A 24,541-nucleotide genomic window follows, 5' to 3' on the forward strand; every position below is an offset into this window, starting at 1 on the left:
GGAAGGAAATAGAGTTCATACTTCAAGTCTACAACCCTTCATAAGAACTGGGAAAAGTTAGCAATGTTATACATGCCTAGAGCAGCTGTGCTGCTGACTGAAAGCAAAAGTAAAGAGAAAAATTGAAACAAACAAAGAAAAGGAAACAAATGGGACAGATGTTATGGTCTTAAGTTGTTAAACTTTACTGAGTCAAGAAAGCTATACAGTGCCTAATTGAAAGCTAAGGTGTTGTTCCTCAAGCTTACATTGAGCTCACTGGAACAGCACAATAAACCAAGGACAGAAATGTCAGGATAAGAACAAGATAGGGAATTATAACGACAACCGCCTGAAGCTGAAGATATGTTTGTGGACTGGAATGATGTACTCTGCAAAGGATGCACTGAAATCTACATTTGATCTCTTCTATATTGAGGAGACTGCATGGTGAGCAATGAATACAATAGACTAATTTGAAAGAAGTACATGTAAATTGCTGCTTCACCTGGAAAGAGTGCTTGGGCCTTACAGGAAGAGAAGTGAGAAGAAGGGAGGTAAAAGGGCATGTGCAGAAAAGCCACCTGCCCTGCCATAGCAGACCTAGCAGAAAGGAACAACATCACAAATGGAGAGGCCTTGTCACTTGATCTGACAGTTGCAGACACCAATTCAGATATTGGCAATTAACATATCTCAGGGACTAGTATTGATTTGGGATCAGCATTTGGTGAGTCAAAGGGTTAGTGTATCTCTGGCCTGCCTGTAGTCCATTGACTAGTTCAGGTGCCAACCTACAGGAGGGTATGGTTGAGGAGGAGCTTTTGCTACAGGAGTCTCAAATGCAGAACTTGATCGAGCAGCAATTAAAAAAAGCTGACAGGCAATGTATACAGAGATGCAGAATGTCTATCATACAATCTCCTGTTAATATTATGCAGAGTGGAGGAGACAGACTCCAATATGGCATAGCTTACCCTCCAACTTGCGCTGCAATGATGTAGTATTGCAACTGCAGCTCTCTAATCTATTGTAGTCTTTATATGATCAGATTACTTACGCTTCTGCTTTCCCTGCAAGGACACTCTGCTAAACCCAACAACTCACCAGAACACCTCAAAACAAAACTCAAGAATAGGAGATTCAAGAACTGCAGATGCTGGAGTCAGAGTCAACACAGTGTGGAGCTGGAGGAACACAGTGTGGAGCTGGAGGAAAACAGCAGGTCAGGCAGCATCAGAGGAGTAGGAAAGTTGACATTTCGGGTCGGGACCTTTCTTCGGAACTTCAGTTCAGTTCTGAAGAAGGGTCCCGAACTAAAATGCCGACTTTCCTACTCCTCTGATGCTGCCTGACCTGCTGTGTTCCTAAAACTCAAGAATAATTTCAGATCATTTGCAACATCATAAATTCATCAAGATTAGCTAATCTGTAAGTTATTTTCTAAACATTTGATCTTTGCTGAGTGACAAAAAAATTCTTTAAATAGACCTGTATAATCCAAATTTGGTAAATGGGCATCAGGTTAGCTGGCTGGATTGATATCATGATACAATACATCGTTTGCATCCATGTTTGCAGCACCACCTGCATGAATGCCCTTTGCAAGATGGTGGTTATACCACAAGCAGCTGGCAGCATAGTGCACACCCCTATAAGGGAATATAGTTTTGGTGGCAATAAGGATTCAAATTTTGGGCCAACTTATATTTTGTATCAAATAGTATAAAATAAATCTTAAAACCACATTTTTTTAAAGTTCATATGAACAATGATCATTTCTACTTTCAGTAAATGCACAGAACATCAAAATTAAGACAGTTGGAAAAACTGAATAAGGCCCAAAAAACAAGTGATAAAATATTAACTTGCATGCACACAAAATAAAACAAGCAGCATGTAAACTTCATATTGCTTGCCAATTTAAAATTATGGTGTGAAATGTTACGTAGCTGCACGCCTCTGCAGTCCAAGGTCATTTAAGGTTAACGCCAATTAACCTAGCTTGCACTTCATAAAGCTCATATTCACCTCTTAAAGAGGAGGTATATTTTGCCTTCAACAGGTGCTGGAGATGGCTGGGAGAGAATGTCAGTCCTGCAAATGGAGAAATAATGGCATAACATGCAGAGTGTGCACTCTAGGGTTGTCTGATACACATTGGAGGCTTTGGTGCAGCAGGTTGACAGGATAGATGCGAGATGCACCCAAATAGATACTTGGAGAGCAGTGGGAGCAGATAATTGCTTCCATGCTGTTATCAGCTCACATTCCAACAATTTTGAGGACAGAAAAATGTTGAACTGAAGGGCAAAAGAAAAATTCTAATAGGGAATCCCATAAAATCCTTCACAAAAATCTGAGCTATTATGTTTGAACATTTTGGGATATATCACTCCTTTAAAAATACCTTTAACCTTTCTCTCAGCCCAGAATTTCATCTCCCTTACAAAGGGTGACATATGGACTAAAATATTTTACAAGGCAGCAATGGATTCAAAGGTGTTAATCTGCAAGAAGGTTTTAATTCCAGCCATGTGATTTGATCACAAGATCCTGCCATCTGTTGTTCTGTCCTATAAAGAAATAATGTCGGAGTACATTCTCAAGGGCAAAGCTCAATGTCTCCTTAACGGGTTACATGCGCATAGCACACTTCAACTTGCGTTCTCTGTAAAACATACAAATAGAGTGTGCCAAGGTATTGTTAATTCTTTATTGTAATTTTCTTTGTCACTGCTATGATATCGGGAACCAACATACAATTCCTTCCTATAATCCAGGTATGTGATTTGAATTAAATTGTTAGCCATTGCATGATCAGAGCTGGGCTGTTTATCACATGGTCTAATTGGCGGAATTGAACTTTGTGGCTAAGGCTACATCAATAATAGTTTTAAATCTGTTGTATGTTATGAGAAAGAGCATTTCACGATCAAAGAAGCTACTTTTGGAGGTTGGCAAATTATGAAATGTAGCCACTTGTTAAAAACTGGCTATGCAAACAAATCTATATTAACTGCTTATTGTCAAGTAAAGTAAATCAATCTGTTACATCTCCTTTAAGCAGCACATAAATCCCACTACAGTATCAAATGCCTTTATCTATTTGTTGCAATTCTATGATACTCAAATGGATATTACAAATAAACAATCCTTAATGTATAATACACAGGTCACACAAATTTAGCCTACTTCTTAAAAATACTTCTGAAGTAGTATGTTTTCCCTGACTGGAAGATGGAATCTTTGAGTTGAATCAGTTGGTTCTACTTTAGGCAGGTGCTCTTCTAATACTTAATCCTTCATCGGTTTTACATACAACAGTGAATGTAATGTTAATACCTTTTCTGGTCTGAATTATAACTTTGAATTTATTTATGGATTCTTTAGGAGACTAAATTTAAAAATAACATTACAGGACTACAGTAGCGTACCTAAGTACTAAATAATTTTGATACTATAGTTTATAACTCAATAAGGTTCCAGTTCAATTCCAAATAAAAATCGAAAAAACTGCAGATGCTGCAAAACAGGAACAAAAACATAAAGTTGCTGGAAAAGCTCAGCAGGTCTGGCAGCATCTGTGAAGAAAAAAATCAGAGTTATCATTTCAGGTCTGGTGACCCTTCCTCAGTTCCGAAAGAACAGAGGAAGGGTCACCGGACCTTAAACGTTAACTCTGATTTTTTCTTCACAGATGCTGCCAGACCTGCTGGTTTTTGTTCTGGTTCAATTCCAGTTTGGTTTTAGTTCAGTTCGTCTGAACCAAAGGAGCTGAAGAAGCATTACAAATGATCACAGTGTGCATTTCAATTGAGGAAATGATCTGGCACAGTTATGAAATGATTCCCTTTTCCAGTATTTTTGAGTAAAGTGCAGGGAAGTATCACAACCCATGCTAATACAAGTTGAATTTACTATAAAGCAGAGGTAGCACTAGTGCTATCTCTAGGTTTAGGGAGTATGAAGAATTATCAGTACAGGATGAATCACTGTTACAATAAATCAGGAAGACAAGAGGAAAAATCTAGCCTCAGCCTTCGTATAAAAAAGCTAATTTTATGTCATTACAATGACAATGGACAGTCAAACAATAAAACTTTTGAAAGCTGAACATATTCTAAGTTTAGTTCTATTGGTATCGTTTATAAATTGAGGATTAAATAACTTCTTGGATAACTGAATCAGACTTTTATTTCCCTCACTAAAATTTTACACATACTTTGCATTCCATAATTTCACCTTTCGTGAATAAAGTTATAGATTTTCACTGTTTGAGATTAATTGTACATTCAGTAACTGAAATTACCCAAAACATTGTAATATTATCACTCCCCAGCTGTCCAATCACACTTCAAGCAATTTCTGAATAGGTATAAAGAATCCTACCTCTGTCCTCCTTTAATTAAAACCTATAATCCAACTTTATATTTTCATTGAACTGGAGAAATACAAGATCTAAGAGAAGACAGAATTCCCAACAGTCCAGCAATGAAGTACAATTAACCCAGAATACTGCAGTCTGAAAAGCAGATGATTATACTCTGATGAATTAGCTATCAAAATAAGCCAAAACTCATTATCTCCTAATCTTGCATTGTTAATTCCCAAGTGTTTCAAATCTATATTTAATCCCTCTAAGACACGGGTTTAAACCTTCAACTGTCATCATAAAAACAGATAATCTATGATAATGTATTCATAAAGTGTGTTAGGGACAGTTTCCTTGAGCAACACGTCATGGAACCAAACAGGAAGCAGGCTATCTTGGATCTGATAATGGGAAATGAGGCAGGTTTAATCAATGACATCCGACAAAAGCTCCTCTAGCAAGCAGTGATCATAACATGATAGAATTTAATATTCAGTTCGAGAGTGAGAAACTTGAGTTGGAAACAACTGTGTTTAACTTAAAGGATATTAAAATGAAATGAGGATAGAGTTAGCTAGTGGACTGGATGCATAGATGAACAGGAATGATAGTAAGCAAGCAGTGGTAGATATTTAAGAAGGTAATTCCATGACCCTCAGAAAAAATACATCCCAGTAGGGAGGAAAGATTCTAAAACAGGGATAAACCAACCATGGCGAACCAAGGAAGTTAAGGAGGCTATTGAGTCATAGAATCATAAAACTGTACAACATGGAAACAGATCCTTCAGTCCAACTCGTCCATGCTGACCAGATATCCTAAAATAATCTAGTCCCATTTGCCAGCATTTGGCCCAATCCCTCTAAACCCCTCCTATTCATATACCCATTCAGATGCCTTTTAAATGTTGTAATTGTACCAGCCTCCACCACTTCCTCTGGTAGCTTATTTCATATAAGCACCACCCTCTGCATGAAAAAGTTGCCTCTTAGGTCCCTTTTAAATCTTTCTCCTCTCACCTGAAACCTATGCTCTCTAGTTTTGGACTCTCTCACCCCAGAGAAAAGACCTTGGCTATTCACCCAATTCATGCCCCTCGTGCTTTTGTAAACTTCTATAATGTCACCCCTCAGCCTCTGATGCTCCAGGGAAAATAACCCCAGCCTATTTAGCCTCTCCCTATAGCTTATACCTTCCAACCCTGACAATATCCTTGTAAATCTTTTTAACCCTTTCAAGTTTCACAACAGGGAGACTAGAATTGAATGCAGCATTCCAAAAGTGGCCCAACCAATATCCTGTACAGCTGCAATACGACCTCCCAAATCCTATACTCAATGCACTGACCAAGAAAGGCAAGCATACCAAACGCCTTCTTTACTATCCTATCTAGCTGCAACTCCACTTTCAAAAGAACCATGAACCTGCACTCCAAGGTCTCTTTGATCAGTAACACTCCCTAGGACCTTACAATTAAATGTATAAGTCATGCCCTGATTTACCTTTCCAAAATGCAGCACCTCACATTTATCTAAATTAAAGTCCATCTGCCACTCCTCAGTCCATAAGCCAAGGATTGAGTTGAAAGGGAAAGCATATAATGAGGTCAAAGTCAGTGATAGCCCTGAAGAGGATGAATTTCTTCTGAGATGCTCTGGGCACAAGAGGCAGGCTATGGTCCGGTATAAGCTGCCCGTATTCAAGGCTGAGTCAGAGGAACCGGACCTGGTGCAAAAACACCTCAGGGGAGAATACAAGAGAAGAAAAAAGGCCTAGACTTAGGGGATGAGGGATGTAGTGATTGTGACAAATTAACAGATGGACTTCATAGAATATGAGTTCCCTGACTTGGGCTATTAACCTGATTCATTCAGAGAGCCCTGGCTGATAGATATAAACAAGACTGCCAGAGATTCTGTTCACTCTGAGAGCTGGCTCGGAGGAAGCCAGACCAATGTCAAGTATGCACGTATAAATAGAGGATGACTTGGTGACAGGATACCAGCCTCTGCAGAGTTATTTCAGGGTTCTTTTCCATATTTTCATTTGAGTTCTGAGGAACGGTCACCGGACCTGAAACGTTAGCTCTGATTTTTTCTTCACAGATGCTGCCAGACCTGCTGAGCTTTTCCAGCAACTTGTGTGTTTGTTCCTGATTTACAGCATCTGCAGTTCTTTCAGTTTTTCTTTTTCATATTGGCTACCCATGACAAGTGGGGTTCCACAGATATCAGTGCTAAGACTACAAATGTTTACAATATATGTTGATGACTTAGAGGAAGGAAGTGAATATACTGTAGCCAAGTTTGCAGACAACATCAGAAAAGATGAAAAGGCAGGTTGTGAGATGGAAAACAGTTTACATTGATAGGTTGAGTAAACGGGCAAAATATTGGTTATTAGAATATAATGTGGGAAAATGCAAAGTTGTTCATTTTGGAAAGAAGGGCAGAACAACAGAATATTATTCAAATGGAGAAAAACTGCTGAATGCTGCAAAACCATAAAGTGACTTGAGGGTACTTGTGCATAAAACACAGAAAGCTAGCACACAGGTGCAGCAGGTAATCAGGGACAGTAATGAAATATTGGCCCTCATTACAAAGGGGTTGGAGTATAAAAGTAGGGATTTCTTACTGCAAATGTTCAAGCTGCTAGTGAAACCATATCCGGAGTACTGGAGCTTTCCTGCTCCTCTGATGCTGCTTCATCCAGCTGTACACCTTGTTATCTCTGGAGTACTGTGAGCAGCTTTGCTCCCCTTATTTAAGGAAAGTTATCATTTGATTGGAGGCAGTTCAGAGAAAGTTCACTTGGATGATCCCTGGTACAGATAGATTGTCTTACGAGCAAAGGCTAAACAAGCTGGGACTCTACTCAGAGATAGTAGGAACTGCCAATGCTGGAGTCTGAGATAATAAGGTGTGGAGCTGGAGGAACACAGCAGGCCAGGCAGCATCAGAGGAGCAGGAAAGCTGACGTTTCGGGTCTGAATCCTTCTTCAGAAATGGGGGAGGGGAAGGGGGCTCTGAAATAAATAGAGAGGGGGCGCGGTTATAGAAGGTGGATAGTGGAGTAGATAGGTGAAGAGAAGACGTACAGGTCAAGGAGGCAGGGATGAAGCTAGTAAAGGTGAGTGTAGGTAGGAAGTTGGGATGGAGGTTGGTCAGTGAGGACAGAGGGGCGGATAGGTGGAAGAGAAGAAAGTCAGGTCAAGGAGGCGGGGATGAGAGGGGGGCTGGTCTTGGGATGAGGTCAGGGGTGGGGAGATTTTGAAGCTCGTAAATGTTCCCGATGTGGCCACCTCTACATTGGGGAGACCAAGCGGAGGCTCGGAGACCGCTCTGTGGAGCACCTACGTTTGGTTCGTGACAAACAACAACACATCCCAGTCGCGAACCACTTCAACTCCCCCTCCCACTCCCTGGACGACATGTCCATCCTGGGCCTCCTCCAGTGTCACAATGATGCCACCCAGAAACTGGCGGAACAGCACCTCATATTCTGCCTTGGAACCCTACAACCCAATGGTCTCAATGTGGACTTTACGAGCTTCAAAACCTCCCCAGCCCCACCCTCATCCCAAGACCAGACCCCCTCTCATCCCCGCCTCCTTGACCTGTCCGTCTTCTCTCCCACCTATCCACTCCTCCCACCTCACTGACCAACCCCCCACCCCCACTTCCTACCTACATTCACCTTTAGTAGCTTCATCCCCGCCTCCTTGACCTGTCCGTCTTCCCTCCCACCTATTCGCCCCTCCCTCCTCACTGACCAACTTCCATCCTAACTTCCTACCTACACACATCTTTACTAGCTTCATCCCCGCCTCCTTGACCTGTCCGTCTTCTCTCCACCTATCTGCTCCACTATCCACCTTCTATCACTGCTCTCCCCCCCAGTTAATTCAGAGACCCCTTCCCCTCCCCCATTTCTGAAGAAGGGTCCAGACCCGAAACGTCAGCTTTCCTGCTCCTCTGATTGCTGCCTGGCCTGCCGTGTTCCTCCAGCTCCACACCTTGTTATCTTGGGACTCTACTCATTGCAGTAAAGAAGAATGAGAAGTGATCTCATTGAAACGTATATGATTCTTAAGGGGCTTGGCAGGGTAAATGCTGAGCAGATGATTTCCCCTCTTGGGACAGTCTAAGACCATAGGGCTTTGTTTCAGAATAAAGGGGTGCCAATTTGATACAGAGATGAGGAGGAATTTCTTCTCTCAACAGGTTGTGAGTCTTTGGGACTCTTTGCCAAAGAAATGTGTGGGGGCATAGTCTTTCTGTATATTTAAGGCTGTGACAGATAGAGTCTTGATCAACAGGAGAACCAAGGGTTATGGAGAAAGGGCAGGAAAGTGGATGTGAGGAATGTCAGATCAGCTATAATCTTACTGAATTGTGAAACAGGCTCAAGGGACCAAATAGCCTACTCCTGTTTCTATTTCTTATGCTCTTATAGAAGATAAGTGCCTGCTAAGAAAATTTGGCAATGTCCAAGTAGTACAGGAAGGATCTATCTTGTGTTAACATTACTGTATACTTATATATCAGCAATGTTATCATTAAGCCACCCTATGAGCCTGGAAGGAAAAGAAGAAATCCTTTGAAAAGAAAGATGTTGTACAGAGACTATAACCCAAAGAGACAAAGTACAATTTTAAGATATAATAATGTTCCAAACGTTTTTTATTAGGAGAATTTTGTGTGTGTTGTTCAATACTTAAACTATAAACTGAAAGAAACAAAATATCTCAGTAAACCACTCATTAATAACGTTGCAACAACCTTCCAGGCATTCCATGATGCATATTAAACAATTAGAATCATAGAATGATATCATAGAATCCCTACAGTGTGGAAAGCAGGCTATTGGGCCCATCAAATCCACTCCGACCCTCTGAAGAGCATTCCATACAGACCACCCCTCCAACCAATCCCTGTAACCCTGCAGTTCCCATGGCTAATCCACCTAGCCTGCACATCCCTGGAAACTATGGGTAATTTAGCATGGCCAATCCACCTAACCTGCACATCTTTGGACTGTGGAAGGAAACTGGAGCAGCCAGCGGAAACCCATGTAGACATGAGGAGAATGTGCAAACTCCAAATAGACAGTTGTCTGAGGCTGGAATTGAACCTAGGTCCCTGGCAGTATGAGGCAGCAGTGCTAACCACTGAACCACCATGACGCCCTTACTTGTATACTTATTACTCACATAATAAATTGTTATATTTTGGCACTGATTATTTCAAGTACTTAGAATGAAATAATGGATGTTAGAGTATTCAATTGTACAACCCAAGCTTCAAGCAGATGACCTGCTTGTTGGCACAAAAGTATCTACTTGAAGAAAATGCTGAATATAGGAGCAAATAACATTAATTGTCCCTCAAGCTTCAGGGTTCAGACAACATATAGGGGTGTATTACCAGTTCTGAACTAATTAAATCATTTTGTGCAACTGCCTCACAACTCATATTTATCAATTGCAAACTGGACCTTCCTAGAGATAGGGGGCGCTAAATAGGCAAGCGGATCTTAATGTTGAAAAATCGCCTGCCATATCTTGCAAGATTATCTCTGTTGGCTTGTGTTTTTGGTATGCCACAATCCTCTTCCACGTTAAAGGTGAGTCTAAAAGTTTTATCCAATTAGTAATAGAAGAGGATATACCGCTACTGAGTATTAACATGAAATGGTATTGTTTACACAAGATGTAGCTTATTGTGTGATAGCAAAAGGTACAATTTACACACCCTCAAGTTAAGCATAATTACAAAGACTATCCGCTGCAGAAGACGACCCATCTATCTGCACTGGGACCTTGTGATAGATTTTAGCTTCTCTAGCCATAGACTGATATTGACACAGATTTTTTTGCAGCTTCATGCAAAACATTTACTCTTTCATAACCATCATATTATACAACAACCCCTTTCAGTTTATTTTTCTCATAGGTTACATTTAGATATTCAGGTATATAACTACTTTTACAGTAACAACGATTCCATCTCACTTACACCCACCATCCCCCTTAAGCTCCATTGTCAATCTTACACCCATACCATGTGCCATCTGGCCAAATGGCCATGTTGGAAACTGGTGGGGCTAGTCCTCATTTCAGTTTGTGAGGTGGGCACTCTGTCAGGAACTCCCAGTACCATCAATCCTGGGCACAGCAAGCACATAGTCTTGGGGCTTGACAACGGTTGGACATTGTTTTGGAACATTCACATTCAGGGAATTTGTCCCAGTAAAGGTGCGGCCCTCTAAATTCATCACAAGCATCTGTGAATTTCAAGTGACATCTGTCGGCGAGCTGCAACTACAGTGGTTAGTCATGTCTAGGAATTCCTTGAAGTCAATCAATGAGGTCCAGGCGGTCCATCCATTGATCATTCAAGAATGTGTAAGACAGGGCCTGTAGGGTCAATAGGAGGATCACTGCCAAAAGGGGTGAGGGAGTCAAGACTGGGGGTAAAGAAAGATGACGAGACATTTGCAGTGGTGAGGACAGGATGTTGACAGGTGGAAACTCAAGATGAATGAGGCTATGCAAAATGGCAACAGACAGCATGGCAGGCTTAGGTGTAATGTCGATGTTTGGGACAAGGACGACATTTGTAGGTGACATTCAATATGGTGGGTCTCCACACTGCGGGGGGGTGAGGGGAGAAAATGGGCTGTCAAAGTAGTGAAAAGTAAAAAGGGGCAAATAAGGGTACGTTGCAACCAGGCAGGGTCCTGTGCTAATGGTGTGCACTGCGAGTTGCATTCCCTACCATCAATTTCCCTTTGCTAGATGCAAAGTGCTACTAGGAAATGGCAGGGACAACACCCAAGGTCGGCAGATGGATGAAAGCACAAGATCAATGTTTGCTGGATGGCAGGACATTGAAGGAACAAGTACATGAAATAGCTGTTTGCAAACCCAGATATCAGCGTAGCAGCAGTGCAGCGTTTGGGCTGCTGAGCCCGGGGCTTGTCTGCTTCTGTCTCCTCTTCTTTCTTTTACTTTTGCTCTTTTTTCTTTTCTTTTTGCATTCTGCAGTGTCTTCAGCGGGGCACTGGCAAGAGCAAGAGCAGAAATGCAGCAACGAGTTGGGGGGCAGCATGTTCCAGAATTTGGCAGCGGCAGCAACAGACTTGGGAAGTGACTTTCAAGGGCTTCTGGTGGCAACGGGAGTGACTTCCGAGGGCCTGCAGCAGCAGCAGGAGCAACTTCTGAGGGCCTGCAGCAGCAGCAGGAGCAAGAGCAACTTCCTAGGGCCTGTGGCAGCAGCAGGAGCAACTTCTGAGGGCCTGCAGTGGCACTGAGACTCAAGGATTTGGGGAGGGAGGCTCACTTATGGAGACAAGGCTACCTAATGGAGATAAGGCTTTTAGATTTGGATGCTTCCCCCTTTCTTCTTCGCTCTGCTTTACCTTGTATTTTTGCTTTTTGCTTAATTCTGGTTTTAGTATCTTACATGGTTGTTTTGGTTTTTGTACCTAGGATGTTTTGTTTTAAATTTGGGTTTTCATATCTAACATGGCACTAGTGAATGGCAACTTTGTACACTTTTCACTGAACTCCTGTACTTCTATATTTGAATACATGTGACAATAAAACCTAATTCTGATTAATTTACATTCATTTTATTGCCCATTTGTTAGGATCAGGTGCAAGTCAAAGACAATTTGCAATATGCAATCGGTGCTTGCAGATTGAAAATGGGGAACCCAATCATTTTGAAGTTAGCACCAGTGACATAACAAAAGGCCAATGTTGACCAAAAACTAACTACTATTTGGCACCCTCCAAGGGTGTACTGGACTGTAAAACATGAATTGGTCACAATACCGAAAACTAATTAGCATTGTTGGGTGAACTTAAGCCTCTATTGGATTTGTTTGCGTTGGCTTTTTTTGTCTGTAAATAAAAGCTCATATTTGGATTTTTCAGACTGTTTACCTGTATGTAATGTTCCCCTACTGTTTAATGACAAGCTTTAGATCTACAGTGGACACTGGGGACTGAGTGGGGCTGAATCAGAGCGTATTCGGACAATGTAGTTATGATCGGATAAAGAGTGGTGTGCTAGTTAAACAATGTCAAGGCTGAAAGAATAGAACTGCGTGTATGAAGGAGTGTCAGCCATCCCCAGTACCATTTCTGAAGAAGGGTACAGACCCGAAACATCAGTTTTCCTGCTCCTCTGATGCTGCTTGGCCTGCTGTGTTCATCCAGCTCTACACCTTGTTATTTCACCATTTCCTAGACATGTCTTTTCACTACCCTGGCAGTTCCTATGTCTCTGAAACCTTAGAGCGCTTGTGTGTACCTGGTGCCTTTGAGGGTCCAGGAGCCTCACAAGGTTGGTTATTGAGGGATAAAGGACAAGAACGACTGAGACCAGGCCTCATGAAATCATTGTGCATGCCCCTGACATCCAATAGATAACAGCTGGGTGAGAGCAGGCTATGTGCCATGGGCAGCATGACTTCTGTGCCATGATGTTGCCAGTGAGGGGCAATGCTAGAATGCTAATGCTTGCCCTGCACAGCAGACTTTGGGACCTCTGTGTTTCTTAACATGTATTTATTATCTAGATCTTGGTGTGCAGGAGACAATTTCAAAATCTGTTAATACAGAACTTGGCAGCATTGTAAACTGTGAGGACAACAGCTCAGAACTTCAAAAGGTCACAGACAAGGTGGTGCAGTGAGCAGATAGGTAATAAATGAAGTTCAGTGCAGAAAAATGTGAGGTAATGCATTTTGGCAGGAAAAACATGGAGACACAACATAAAATACGGGGTATAATTCTAAAGGAGCGGGTGTGGAGGAGCAGAGGGACCTGAGTGTATATTTGCACAGATCACTGAAGGAGGCAGGGCAGATGGACGGCAGTTAACAAAGTATATGGTATGCTGGGTATTATTAATAGGGGCATAGAGTACAAGAGTGAGGTGGTGATGCTGAACTTGTGTACAACACATGTTAAATCACAGAAAGAGTAATGTGTACAGTTCAGGGCGACACACTACAGTGAATGCTTTGGAGAAAGTGCAGAAAAGATTTACGAAAATGATTCCAGACACAAGAAACTTCAATTATAAGGATACATTGGAGAGTTTGGGACTGTTGTCCTTGGAGAGAACAGGAGGATATCTGATAGACATTTCCCCCATGAGGGGGCTGGACAGGGATTGGAAGAAACTGTTCCTGCTCATAAAATGACCAAGATCAAGATGGCACAGATTTAAAATGGTTTGCAAAATAAGCAAATGTGATGTGAGAAAAACTTTTTCACACAAGTGCTTTGGGTCCAGAATGCACTGCCTGGATGTGTGCTGGAGGCAGGTTCAATTGAGGCATTCACAAAGGCATTAGATGACTATTTAAATAAAAACAATGGTATGAGGAAAAGGCAGGTGAATGGCACTAAATCTCAATGCCCAATTGGACAGCTAGTGCAGAGACCACAGGCCAAATGGCCTTCATCTCCACTTTTGCAATTCTGAGTATTTATTTTTATTATGTTAAAGCTGTTTTAAATATGTAGCATACCAATGTCACTTCTTTGATATTCCTGAAAGATTTAATTTTTCTGCCATATAAAAATGTGGATGGCTTTAAAGCTTTCAATCTTGTACAGAAGCAACAGTGTTTTAATGCTCTTCAAGCTTGTATAGTTACATTATTGCATAACATTAACGGTATTTTCTTAGTCTGTGAGTTTGTGAACTCTGGATTATAGCAATGCTGTAACATTTTCTTCTTATAAAGCAATAAAGTCTGAATTATGGCAATGCTATGATGTTTTATTGTTTTAAAGCTTTAAATTCCATTAAATAGCAATACTGTAACTCTAAAGTTTGCCTTTTTTTTTCTGTCTTTTATAAAGATCAAACTGGTGGTTTCATAGAATCATAGAATCCCTACAGTGTGGAAACAGGCCCTTCGGCCCAACAAGTCCACACCGACCCTTGGAGCATCCCACCCAGACCCATCCCCCTATAACCCACCTAATCTACAGACCCCTGAACACTATGGGCAATTTAGCTTAGCCAATCCACCTACCCTGCACATCTTTGGACTGTGGGAGGAAACTGGAGTACCCGGAGGAAACCCACACAGACACGGGGAGAATGTGCAGACAGCACGCAGACAGTCCTACCTTCTGCAGCCAAGATGGAGGTTCCATGTTTCTTTACATGTAAAATGGATCATTTCCTGTCTTTCACAGTCTAAAATACATTGCAAGTCTTCTTGTACAATTTTAAAAATAAATTTCTGTGGTTACGCCTATCATAAATCTTCTTGCTAAAAACTGTAGTTTAAATTATGAGTGACCCAATCTTATCATGGTCTTTAAATGCTTCTATTAGACTTTTTAAAAAATCTTTTATATTTGCCTTTTACTTAAATGTACTCTGTGTCTTATACAATACTGCAGTCTTGCTATAAATTAAAATTCTGGCCTTTGCTCTGTCAACTGTAGCTATTCACATGGAGCCTCATCATGATGGCAGGGATGTTTGTTTTGAAAAGCAAGTATTCCTTTTCACTCTGGCCTCTTATGCCATCTTTTTAAAAGTTTATTCCTCTTGCCCATAGAGATTTCGAACTTCAATCATGGAAGTCCAAATTGCTCCCACAGATACTTCTTCTGCAAGGACTCCTTCAGCTCCCTCTGTCTGGTTCTTATTCACTTCCTAGCCCACACTGATTTTCCTGCACCTCTTACCAGTTCTGAAATGAAGGTTTTCTCTGGAGTGTCGATTTTGCACTACGCTACTTCCACAAATGCTGTTGAATGCTCATCCATTTATGTACTTTCTATGTTGACTGACTGTCTATGTCTTCTTAAAGTGATAAACTGACTTCTGATATTTTTTTTCCTCCTGGGTTGCTACCTTGTCGTATTTATGCAATGATACCACTCCTAATAACTAGATCATATGATGCAAGTACCAAGTAATAGTGCTGCCATGGAGAATACGCCAGGGAACAATTAACTACGAGGCTTCTGTTTAACTTCAAGTCAAGCGAGTTGTCTCAAATTAGTAGAGTTGAGATCTTAGTACTATTTAAGATAGCGTGTAGTTATTAGTATTCATACCCTTTGTCTTATTTAATAATGGTAAAATTCTTTTGCGTTAAAAAGGGAACCTTGTGAATTTATTCTTTAGTAAATACATGGAATATTGGATTAAAAAAATACTGGTCTCAACGGAAATTGTAATAACAGAAATGCAAAGCTTACCATTATGCTGCTAGAACCAGGCATTCTGAATGGAGTAGCTCTCAAATCAAATGTCAGCTCTGAGAAAAGAAAATAAAATTGATGATTTTACCCATCCATTATCAGAGTTAGCTCACAATTGATCAAATTATCCTTGATTGTACAGACCTAAATTTTGAAACTATACTGAAACAACAAATTATAAAGCCAATACATCTTCTAAAATAAAAATCTTCAATGAATACATAATCTTGTCATGGTACAGTCTACACTCCTCCTACTCCTAAATACATGAAGGGAGAATTGTCAAGGCTGTCGGTAAAGACCAGGAGAGTGGGATTGATTGAAAAGCTCTTTCAATTGGTTGGCAAAGGTAAATCTAAAGTCTTGAAGGACTACATATTATAAACCTTTATCACACCTTCCCACAAGGAAAAACTGTAAAGGTATTCTTATGAGGCATTTTCATTCTCTATCAAAATTCCTTTGTAACATTGTTTCTACTTATAGTGATTTGATTTGATTTATTTAATATTGTCACTTGTACCCAGGCGCAGTGAAAAGTGTATAACGTTACCATGCTCCAGTGCCACCTTGGATTACAGGATAAATTAGTGAATAAATTGTATAAATTGTAAAATACTGAATAAATTGATATTAAATAGATATTGCTGAAACTAAAACAGCTTCACAAGTTGATCTTTCCCACTTTGTAGACTTCACCCTCACTGCTCATCCAGTAGCCACTGTCCAACATTGTCCCTGGATCCTGGCAACGTGCTCCTTTTCTGCTGCCACTAGCTCTGTTGCTTCCATGCCTCCAAGCTGGAGACCGTCATGCTGCACAGGTCCCGCACCTCCTGCAACACTGGATATCGACCAAAGGGGTCCTCGCTTGTCTTCCGACGCTGCCACCTGAGATGGAGCAGGAGTGGAGATACGCGAGGCCCAGTGCTCCTGCAGGAGGAAGCCCCAGGGCAACCAAAACCAAAAAACAAGTGACTGATCTGGAAGGACAATGATGAAGCCACGTGGATGTGGCCAGACTAACTGCATAAGCCCATGAGTGGTGAAGCCCCGCGCTCAGGAACTGTCGTCCTCACCACAAATACAGCAGGATTTTCATAACAACATTCACCTACAAAAATTTATTTTGATAATTTTTTTCATTTTCTTTCAAACTTGCTCTTGACAAAACATCCGCCTTGAGATTCTCCTTGCCATTTATAAGAATGATTTGAAATTGCATCAAAAGTGAAAACTGTCATAGTCTCAGAGGACCATGGACTGCTGGTGAGCTTAACATGAGGGTCACTAATCCTCAGGCAAGGGGCAATACTGAGAAGACGGAGCCTTCATAGTATCTCAGCCAATATAGGAACTGAACCTGGTCTGTTGCTGTTACTCTGCGCTGTAAACCAACCATCCAGCCAATTGAACAAACTGGCCCCCAAGCTGCATGGCCCCAGCATTAAACTCCAATGAAACAGTCTTAGATTATTTTAATAGAATCTCTCCAAACAAACCAAAGGTTACAGTCTCTACAGAATTGTTGGATGTGTAAACATCAAAATACTGCGGAGCTAACCCAAAGCCAGTGTCTCTTTCTCCACTATTAAATATTTCTTTTAACACACTTGTGTGAATAATAACTGACTGGCTGTTCAATCCCTGTCTCATCTTACTGTACCAACACTGTACCAACAGGAACATCACTAGCATCTGGAGCCAGTTTAAATGGCTTGTTATAATTCAGTGTTAAAAGAACTGCAGTTCTCAGTACCGCTTTCAAATTGTGTAGAACAATCTGACATTCTTTTGTCCATTCAACTTTCTTGTCTTTCTTCAACAAATTCATCAGGGGAGCATTTATGCTTCTTAAATTTGCCGCAAACGTCTGATAAAATACACTCATGCCAACATATTGCCGAATTTCTTCTATTGTCTTGGGCATGAGAAAATCAAAAATAGCCTCATTTTTGTTTCTGTAGGCGCAACTTTCCTTGTCTCACAGTGTGACCCAAATAAGTCACTTTTGCTTTGGCAAATTCAAATTATAGCTAGATCTATGAACAAATTGGTTCCTAATTCTAATTTTAACCAATCAAGTGGTTCATTCAAATGATATAAGTGTTCTTCTCAGATTTGGCTGAGCACTAACAAATCAGTGATGTGGAAAACATGGCTGCATAAACATCTATGACTATGTTGATTTATCATTGAAATGTTGCTGGTGAATTTTCCTTTTTAAAGGACATGACTTTACATGAATAAAGTCCATCCAACGTCATAAAAGCTGATTTTTTTTCGCTGTACTGGGTATTGGAATTTGCCAATATCCTTTTAGCAAATCAAATTTTGCAACAAGTCACACGTACTCAATTCTCACAATTACATCTTTCAATCAGGGAATCAGATTTGAATCCACTCTTGTTACTGCATTGATTTTGCAACAATTAGAATAGAATAAAATACCAATTTGTTGTCATTTGTATTTATGAAAATACAGTGAGATGTGTACAAGTCGCCACAATTCAGTGCCATTTTAATTACAGAAATTATAAAAAGAAATAATTGAGACAAAGTTAGTCTTTTATTCCGTCCACAGCTCCTGGCTTTCTGGATGGCTATGGGACACCACTGCCAAAGCCGCCCATGAAGCCGTCAAAGTGTGGATTTCCAGACCAGACCCACCACACTGCCATTGCCAAAGCTGTCAGCGAACCACTCCATTACTACCACAGCAAGGAGGGACAGACTGGACCCACCAGGTCACCAATGCTGAAGCTGTCGCCACTACAGTCGCCGGCCGAAGCCGCCTTAGCCACAAGGAACAAACCGGTACACAATGCTGCCACCATTACAGACATCACTGAAACTGATGCACTGCCGCCAGAAGGAACGGAACAGACCTACTAACGATGAAGCCTTTGATAAAGCTGCGGCCATTATTGTCACGAGGAACGGACATTTGGATCGACCAGGCTGCTGTCAATGCAGCAGGCCCTCACAACTGCCTTCCTCTACCACAGCCGCAGAGAAGAAGAAAAGGTGAACTTTGATGCAAAAGAGAAATGAAAAAATGAAGAAACTAAACAAAAAAAACAAATCAGATAGCAGCTGGCCAAGTACATATAGGCACAGAACACTTCCTACCCTGCCACCGCTGCCACCTTGATACATAGGATGGAATTTTGTCCCATGTTATGGCATGAGAAATGGCATGAAAGTTGGAAAAATATGCGAGAATAAGAGAAATTAGAATTTCAATAGAGAACAAGTTTTGCAATCTTTGCTTCAAGCCTTAAATGGTGACTTAAGAATTGAGTGGTTACTACCTTATTTCCATGCATCTGCATCTCATTAATGCCCAATTTGCCTTGTCAGTATGTTGCTTCCAATTCTCTTCTTCCCCAAGAAAGTAGAGAAAGAAGACCCCTGACATGTAAATCAACACAATGTCCCTGCATGTTGCAGGGACACTATGGTCCTCAATACTTCATCCACATTAGTCAGCATGGGCAAAGCAGCAGCCTCACCGTACATCAGGCATGCCCTTGACTAACTCTCACACTATATCAGTCCTTGAACACTTTGCTTTGGAACTCAACGGAAACCTATAACTTGCATTCTTCTGCCAGGTTGCTTTGTACACAGGGACACAAATGTATCTCAAGCATCTATATGGGATGCATCTTATGGCTTTTAGCTTGAACTCATTGGGTTCACTCAGTTTGTGCTTACTAGGAAGCTTCCAGCCTCTGCGTGGCTCACATTACCTTTTAGCACACAAGGTCTTCAGAGCTCAGTCTCTAACTGTCAGCCTCCATATCTTGCATTGCTTTTTAGCACAGAGGGAAGGGCAGGCAGCTTGTCATATGGAGCACTGAACAGTCAAAAGGGTGAATATGTATTTATGAAGTAACATAAATGTCAAAGTCACAACTGCAGCATGTGCCAGCAACTTATACCCAAGCACACTACATGTGTTTCAAGCAAATGGTTCTGTATGAAAGTCAAAGGGAACAGGCCTTAGTGGGGTCAAGGAGGACTATGATCAGTCAGGGAGTGCTTCTACAGTCAGTCAAGGGATCCATTGTCAGTCCAGGGCTTGGCCTCAGTCAATCTTAGCAGAGTCTGGGGATTTGTGTCCTTGGAGATTGGGCCACAATCAGGCTGGCAGATTAAGTGCAGCTATTCCAGGGATTACAGGTAAGTCAACGAGAGTGCTGTTGAGACTTCAATCTCAATTTTATTTCTGGGCTAATTTTATTTCTGGGCTAATTTTATTTCTGCAATGAGATAGAAGGAGGGATTGAGTTTGATAGAAGATGAGTTATTAGTGATGCATGAGCTGGAGAGGTGGTGAGGTGTCCCCAGTGTGTGAGTAAGAAATGCAGAGAGAGGAATTGTTAGTGAGGATGAAGTTGACATGAGCTCGAGTAGACATGATGAATGCAATGTATGAGGTTTTTAGTCAATGAGCTTTGGTGAGATGTATGTGCAGTGCAGAGTTAGAATAAGTGTAGCATTATGAATATGAAGTAGAGGGGAGAAAATGGTCGTGCCTGCCCATGCAGACTACATAACCTTCTTCCTGTGCTCCTGAATATCCTCTCTTCACCCAGTGACCGTTGTCTCCTGTGGCAGTCAGATGGAAAAAGAACAGTGCTCCTTTCCACCAGACTGTCCACCAGCACCTCCAGTTCCAGTCTGCAAAGTAGGGCACTCCTCTCTGCGCCAGAATTGTCTAGAACCAAAGTATGAGGAGCAGATTGTGGACTGAAGTACCTGAAGTGGTATGCAGGTAGATTTTAGATATGGTGCCAATGGTTTGAACACCATAAGGCTCAGGCAGTGGGGAGCACTTCCAACTCTGCTTTGGTATGATTCCACGAGAAAGGCACCAAAGATCAGGTAGCATAATTAATGAGGTGAAGAGCAGATGTTACATGTGAAAAGTTACTCTCGGCCTATCTCCTCCCTACCTCCCCACCTACACTCACCTTTACTGGCTCCATCCCCGTCTCTTTGACCTGTCTGTTTCCTCTCCACCTATCTTCTCCTCCATCCATCTTCTATCTGCCTCCCCCTCTCTCCCTATTTATTTCAGAACCCCCGTCCCCTCCCCCATTTCTGACGAAGGGTCTAGGCCTGAAACGTCAGCCTTCCTGCTCCTATGATGCTGCTTGGCCTGCTGTGTTCATCCAGCTCTGCACCTTGTTGTCTCAGATTCTCCAGCATCTACAGTTCCTACTATCTCTGTTCCTCCTGTAGTGTCTCAGTTTCTTTTACTGAGTCAGTTAAATAAAAAATTAACAAGTTAAGATTGCAGAGATATTTCCCTGAGATTGATTATCGGATATTGCTGGGAAAAACCCTGAATTTATGCTTTTGCTATTATTGCTAAAATCTTTGGAAGAAGGAGAAGACAAAGTAGTAATCAATGAATGGCAAGACACTAGGAAGCTCAAAGGAACAGAGGGATATTGGGATACTTGTCCACAGATCCCTGAAAGTGGCAGGTTGATGTGACAGTTAAGGTGGCATACGAGACACTCATGGTTATCAGTCGAGGCATAGATTATCAGAGCAGGGAAGTCATGTTGGAGCTGTACAGAACTTTGCTTAGGTCACAGTTGGGAGTATTGTGCGCAGTTCTGATCACCACACTAGAGGAAGGAGGAAAAATATGATTGCATTGGAGAGGTGCAAAGGAAATCCACCAGCTATTGAAGAGAGATTGGATAAACTCAGGTTGTTTCCTTTGGAGCAGAGAAGGTTTAATTCTGGTATCTAACTTCTCCAGTATTACCATCAGCTGGGGTCATAACAGGATGGAATATCTATCTGCTTGCCTGAGAAGCTAGTAATTAAGATGAGTAAATAATCTAAAATCCCAAATATTAAAGGCTGACTATAATTTTCCAGTTGCCTAGCAGATCTTTTATGGCATTGGGAAGTAGGCTAATTGCCTGTAGATGTCCTCCTTGTGGCAAGTCAAGAGGTCAGCACCCAAGGTCAACTCCATTCACCTGACCATTACTGTGATCATTGGCTTTCTACAGAGGGGTTTACCTTCCACAATGGTGGGCCGCAGCTTAAGCCATTTTTTAAACTTTTAAGTTTTAAAACATGCTGAAAGTGTTTTAAAACATACTTAAAATGGCAGGCTGGAACGATTACTCAGCTGGGCACCTTCCAATTGCGCCTCTGGTATTGAGAGCACAAAGTGGCCAATTTTGGGGAAGATCTATCTCACACATATGTACACAATTGCTATTCTATTTTCAATATATAACTATGGATTAATTATTCCGAATATCAAAGTGGCCAATAAAATGGCTGCCGATGCATGTGCAAGTGGTCTGGTCACGTGCTCACAACAACAGGTTTCAAGATTTGTCTGAATATATGCTGTTCGCGTCACCATATTCTAGTTATAGTGGTGTCAACTTAAGCATATGCGCAGACTGTCTAACCTTCATTTTATAGCAATTATTTTGTGCTGCCTCAGCCACTTCCGGGACTCCTAAGTCCTTGCGCTAATTCAATCTGGGCCAAGGGCAGGATTAAAGTTGCTGATAAGAATGAAATGAAGCCTCTATTAGCCAAGGTCCTTCAGAAGCATGTATATAATTGACGGTGATTATACTGGTAGCACTATATTTGTGGTAGGGAGTTACTGTTCCATCTCTGGACTGCGGTGTCACACTGCACTGTTCTGTTCTTGTGTATGCACACTTACTGCTCCATCTGGTGGTAGCATTCACAAAAACACAGCCATTTAATTATTTAAGAAAACAAACTACAGGAAACCAAAAACTGAACAAATGTTACAATGCTTTTCAATGTCGGATGGTGCTGGCATTTATTGCCAATCCCCGATTGCTCTACAGAAGATGTTTGTGAGCTTCTTCCTTGAACTGCTGCAGTTCTTGGGGTGTAAGACGCCCACAGTGCTGTTGGAAGGATGTTCCAGGAATCTGATCCACTCTGAAGAAACAGTGATAATAGTTCCAAGTCATGATAGCTGATGGCTTGGATGGGAACTTGTCAATTGAGGTGCTCCAGTGAATCTCCTCTTCCAGTGAGTTGTTTAATTGTCCACCACCATTCATGACTGGATGTGGCAGGACCGCAGAGCTTAGATCTAATCTATTGGGTGTGGGTTTGCTTAGCTCTGTCTATCACTTGCTGCTTATGTTATTTGGCATGTAAGTAGTCCTGTTTAGTAGCTTCACTAGGTTGACACCTCAGTTTTAGTTATGCCTGTTGCTGCTCCTGGCAATGGCCTCCTACTCTCAATTGAACCAGGTTGATCCCCTGGCTTGATAGTAATGGTTGTGTGGGGGAATATGCCGGGCCATGAGGTTGCAGACTGTGCTAGAGATTCCACCTCCCTGCTGTTACAATCCACCTCTTATCACTGTTGTTTTTTTGTTTTAAATTAAGATTTGCAGTTATCTTGGTATTCACAGTTTGTAATTGTTTTACTGTTGAGGATAATTAAGCTGAAGTTTAGCATCAAGCATAAACAGAACAAGATACAATTATAGACAGGACATTGAAATAACAATCACCAAACATGCAAAGATTCAGAGATTAATAAAAAGGAAACCAAGATAATTGCAAATCTGAGGGCCACTCAGCTCCTGACCTGATTACTGCCTTGATTCAAACATGGAGATGAAAGAGCTGAATTCTAGAGGCGAGGTGAGAGCAACAGGCTTTGACATCGCGGCCACATTTGGCTGAGTGTGGTATCCACGAACACTGGTAAAAATGGCATCAATGGGTATTGGGGGTAAACTCTCCATATTTGGAGTCACAGCTGACACAAAGAAAGTTGGTTGTGATTGCCGAAAGTGAGTCATCTCAGCTCCAGAACATCTCTGCAGGAGTTTCTCAGGGTACTGTCCTTGGCCCAACCACCTTCAGCTACTGCATCAATGAGATCTTCATCATAAGGTCAGAAGTGGGGATGTTCGTTGATGATTGCACAATGTTCAACATCATTCGCGACTCCTCAGATACTGAAGCAGTCAATGTTCAAATGCATCAAATCTGGACAATATCCAGGCATGGGCTGACTAGTGGCAAGTAACATTTGCACCATACAAATGCCAGGCAATGGCCATCACCAATAAGAAATAATCTAACCACAGCCCCTTGACATTAAATGGTGTTACCATCATTGAATCCCCACTACAAACATCCTTGGAGTTACCACTGACCAGAAATTCAACTGGACTCTTCAAATAAATAGTGGCTACAAGAGCAGGTCCAAGGCTAAGAATACTGCAGTGAGTAAGTCACCTCCTGACTCCCCAAAACCTGTCCATTATCTACAAGGCACAAGTCAGGAGTGTGATGGAATACTCCCCATTTGCCTGGATGGGTGCAACTCCAACAACAATCAACTCCATCTAGGACAAAGCAGGCCAGCTCGATTGGCACTACATCCACAAACATTCACTCCCTCCACTATTGATGCTTAGTAGCAGCAGTGTGTACATTTACAAAATGCATTGCAGAAATTCACTGAAGGTCCTTAGACAGCACCTTCCAAACCCATGACCACTTCCATTTAGAAGGACAGGGCAGCAGATTTTACTGTTGCTGGGTCAAAATCCTGGAATTCCCTCCCTAATGGTATTATAAGAACATAAGAACTAGGAGCAGGAGTAGGCTGTCTGGCCCTTCGAGCCTGCTCCGCCATTCAATAAGATCATGGCTGATCTTTTCGTGGACTCAGATCCATTTACCCGCGTTCTCACCGTATCCCTTAATTCCTTTATTGTTCAAAAAAAATCTACCTTTTTTTTAAAAACATTTACTGAAGTAGTGTCAACTACTTCACTGGGCAAGGAATTCCATAGATTAACAACCCTCTGGGTGAAGAAATTCCTTCTCAATTCAGTCCTAAATCTGCTCCCTCTAATCTTGAGGCTATG

At 41.6% G+C, this 24,541-nt stretch overlaps 1 protein-coding gene across 2 annotated transcripts in view; it reads right to left on the bottom strand.

Moving 5' to 3' along the window:
- Window positions 1-24,541, bottom strand: part of LOC109910819 (cytospin-A) — a 301,509-nt gene that overhangs the window by 116,700 nt on the left and 160,268 nt on the right. For both annotated transcript variants that reach the window (XM_020510070.2, XM_020510069.2), the window contains exon 10: window positions 15,606-15,664. In XM_020510070.2, coding sequence (XP_020365659.1) covers window positions 15,606-15,664 — 59 coding nt within the window. The remainder of the gene's footprint in view (window positions 1-15,605; window positions 15,665-24,541) is intronic.

This window comes from Rhincodon typus, chromosome 24, assembly GCF_021869965.1.
Source record: "Rhincodon typus isolate 14 chromosome 24, sRhiTyp1.1, whole genome shotgun sequence".
In the NCBI taxonomy this organism is placed as follows: domain Eukaryota; kingdom Metazoa; phylum Chordata; class Chondrichthyes; order Orectolobiformes; family Rhincodontidae; genus Rhincodon; species Rhincodon typus.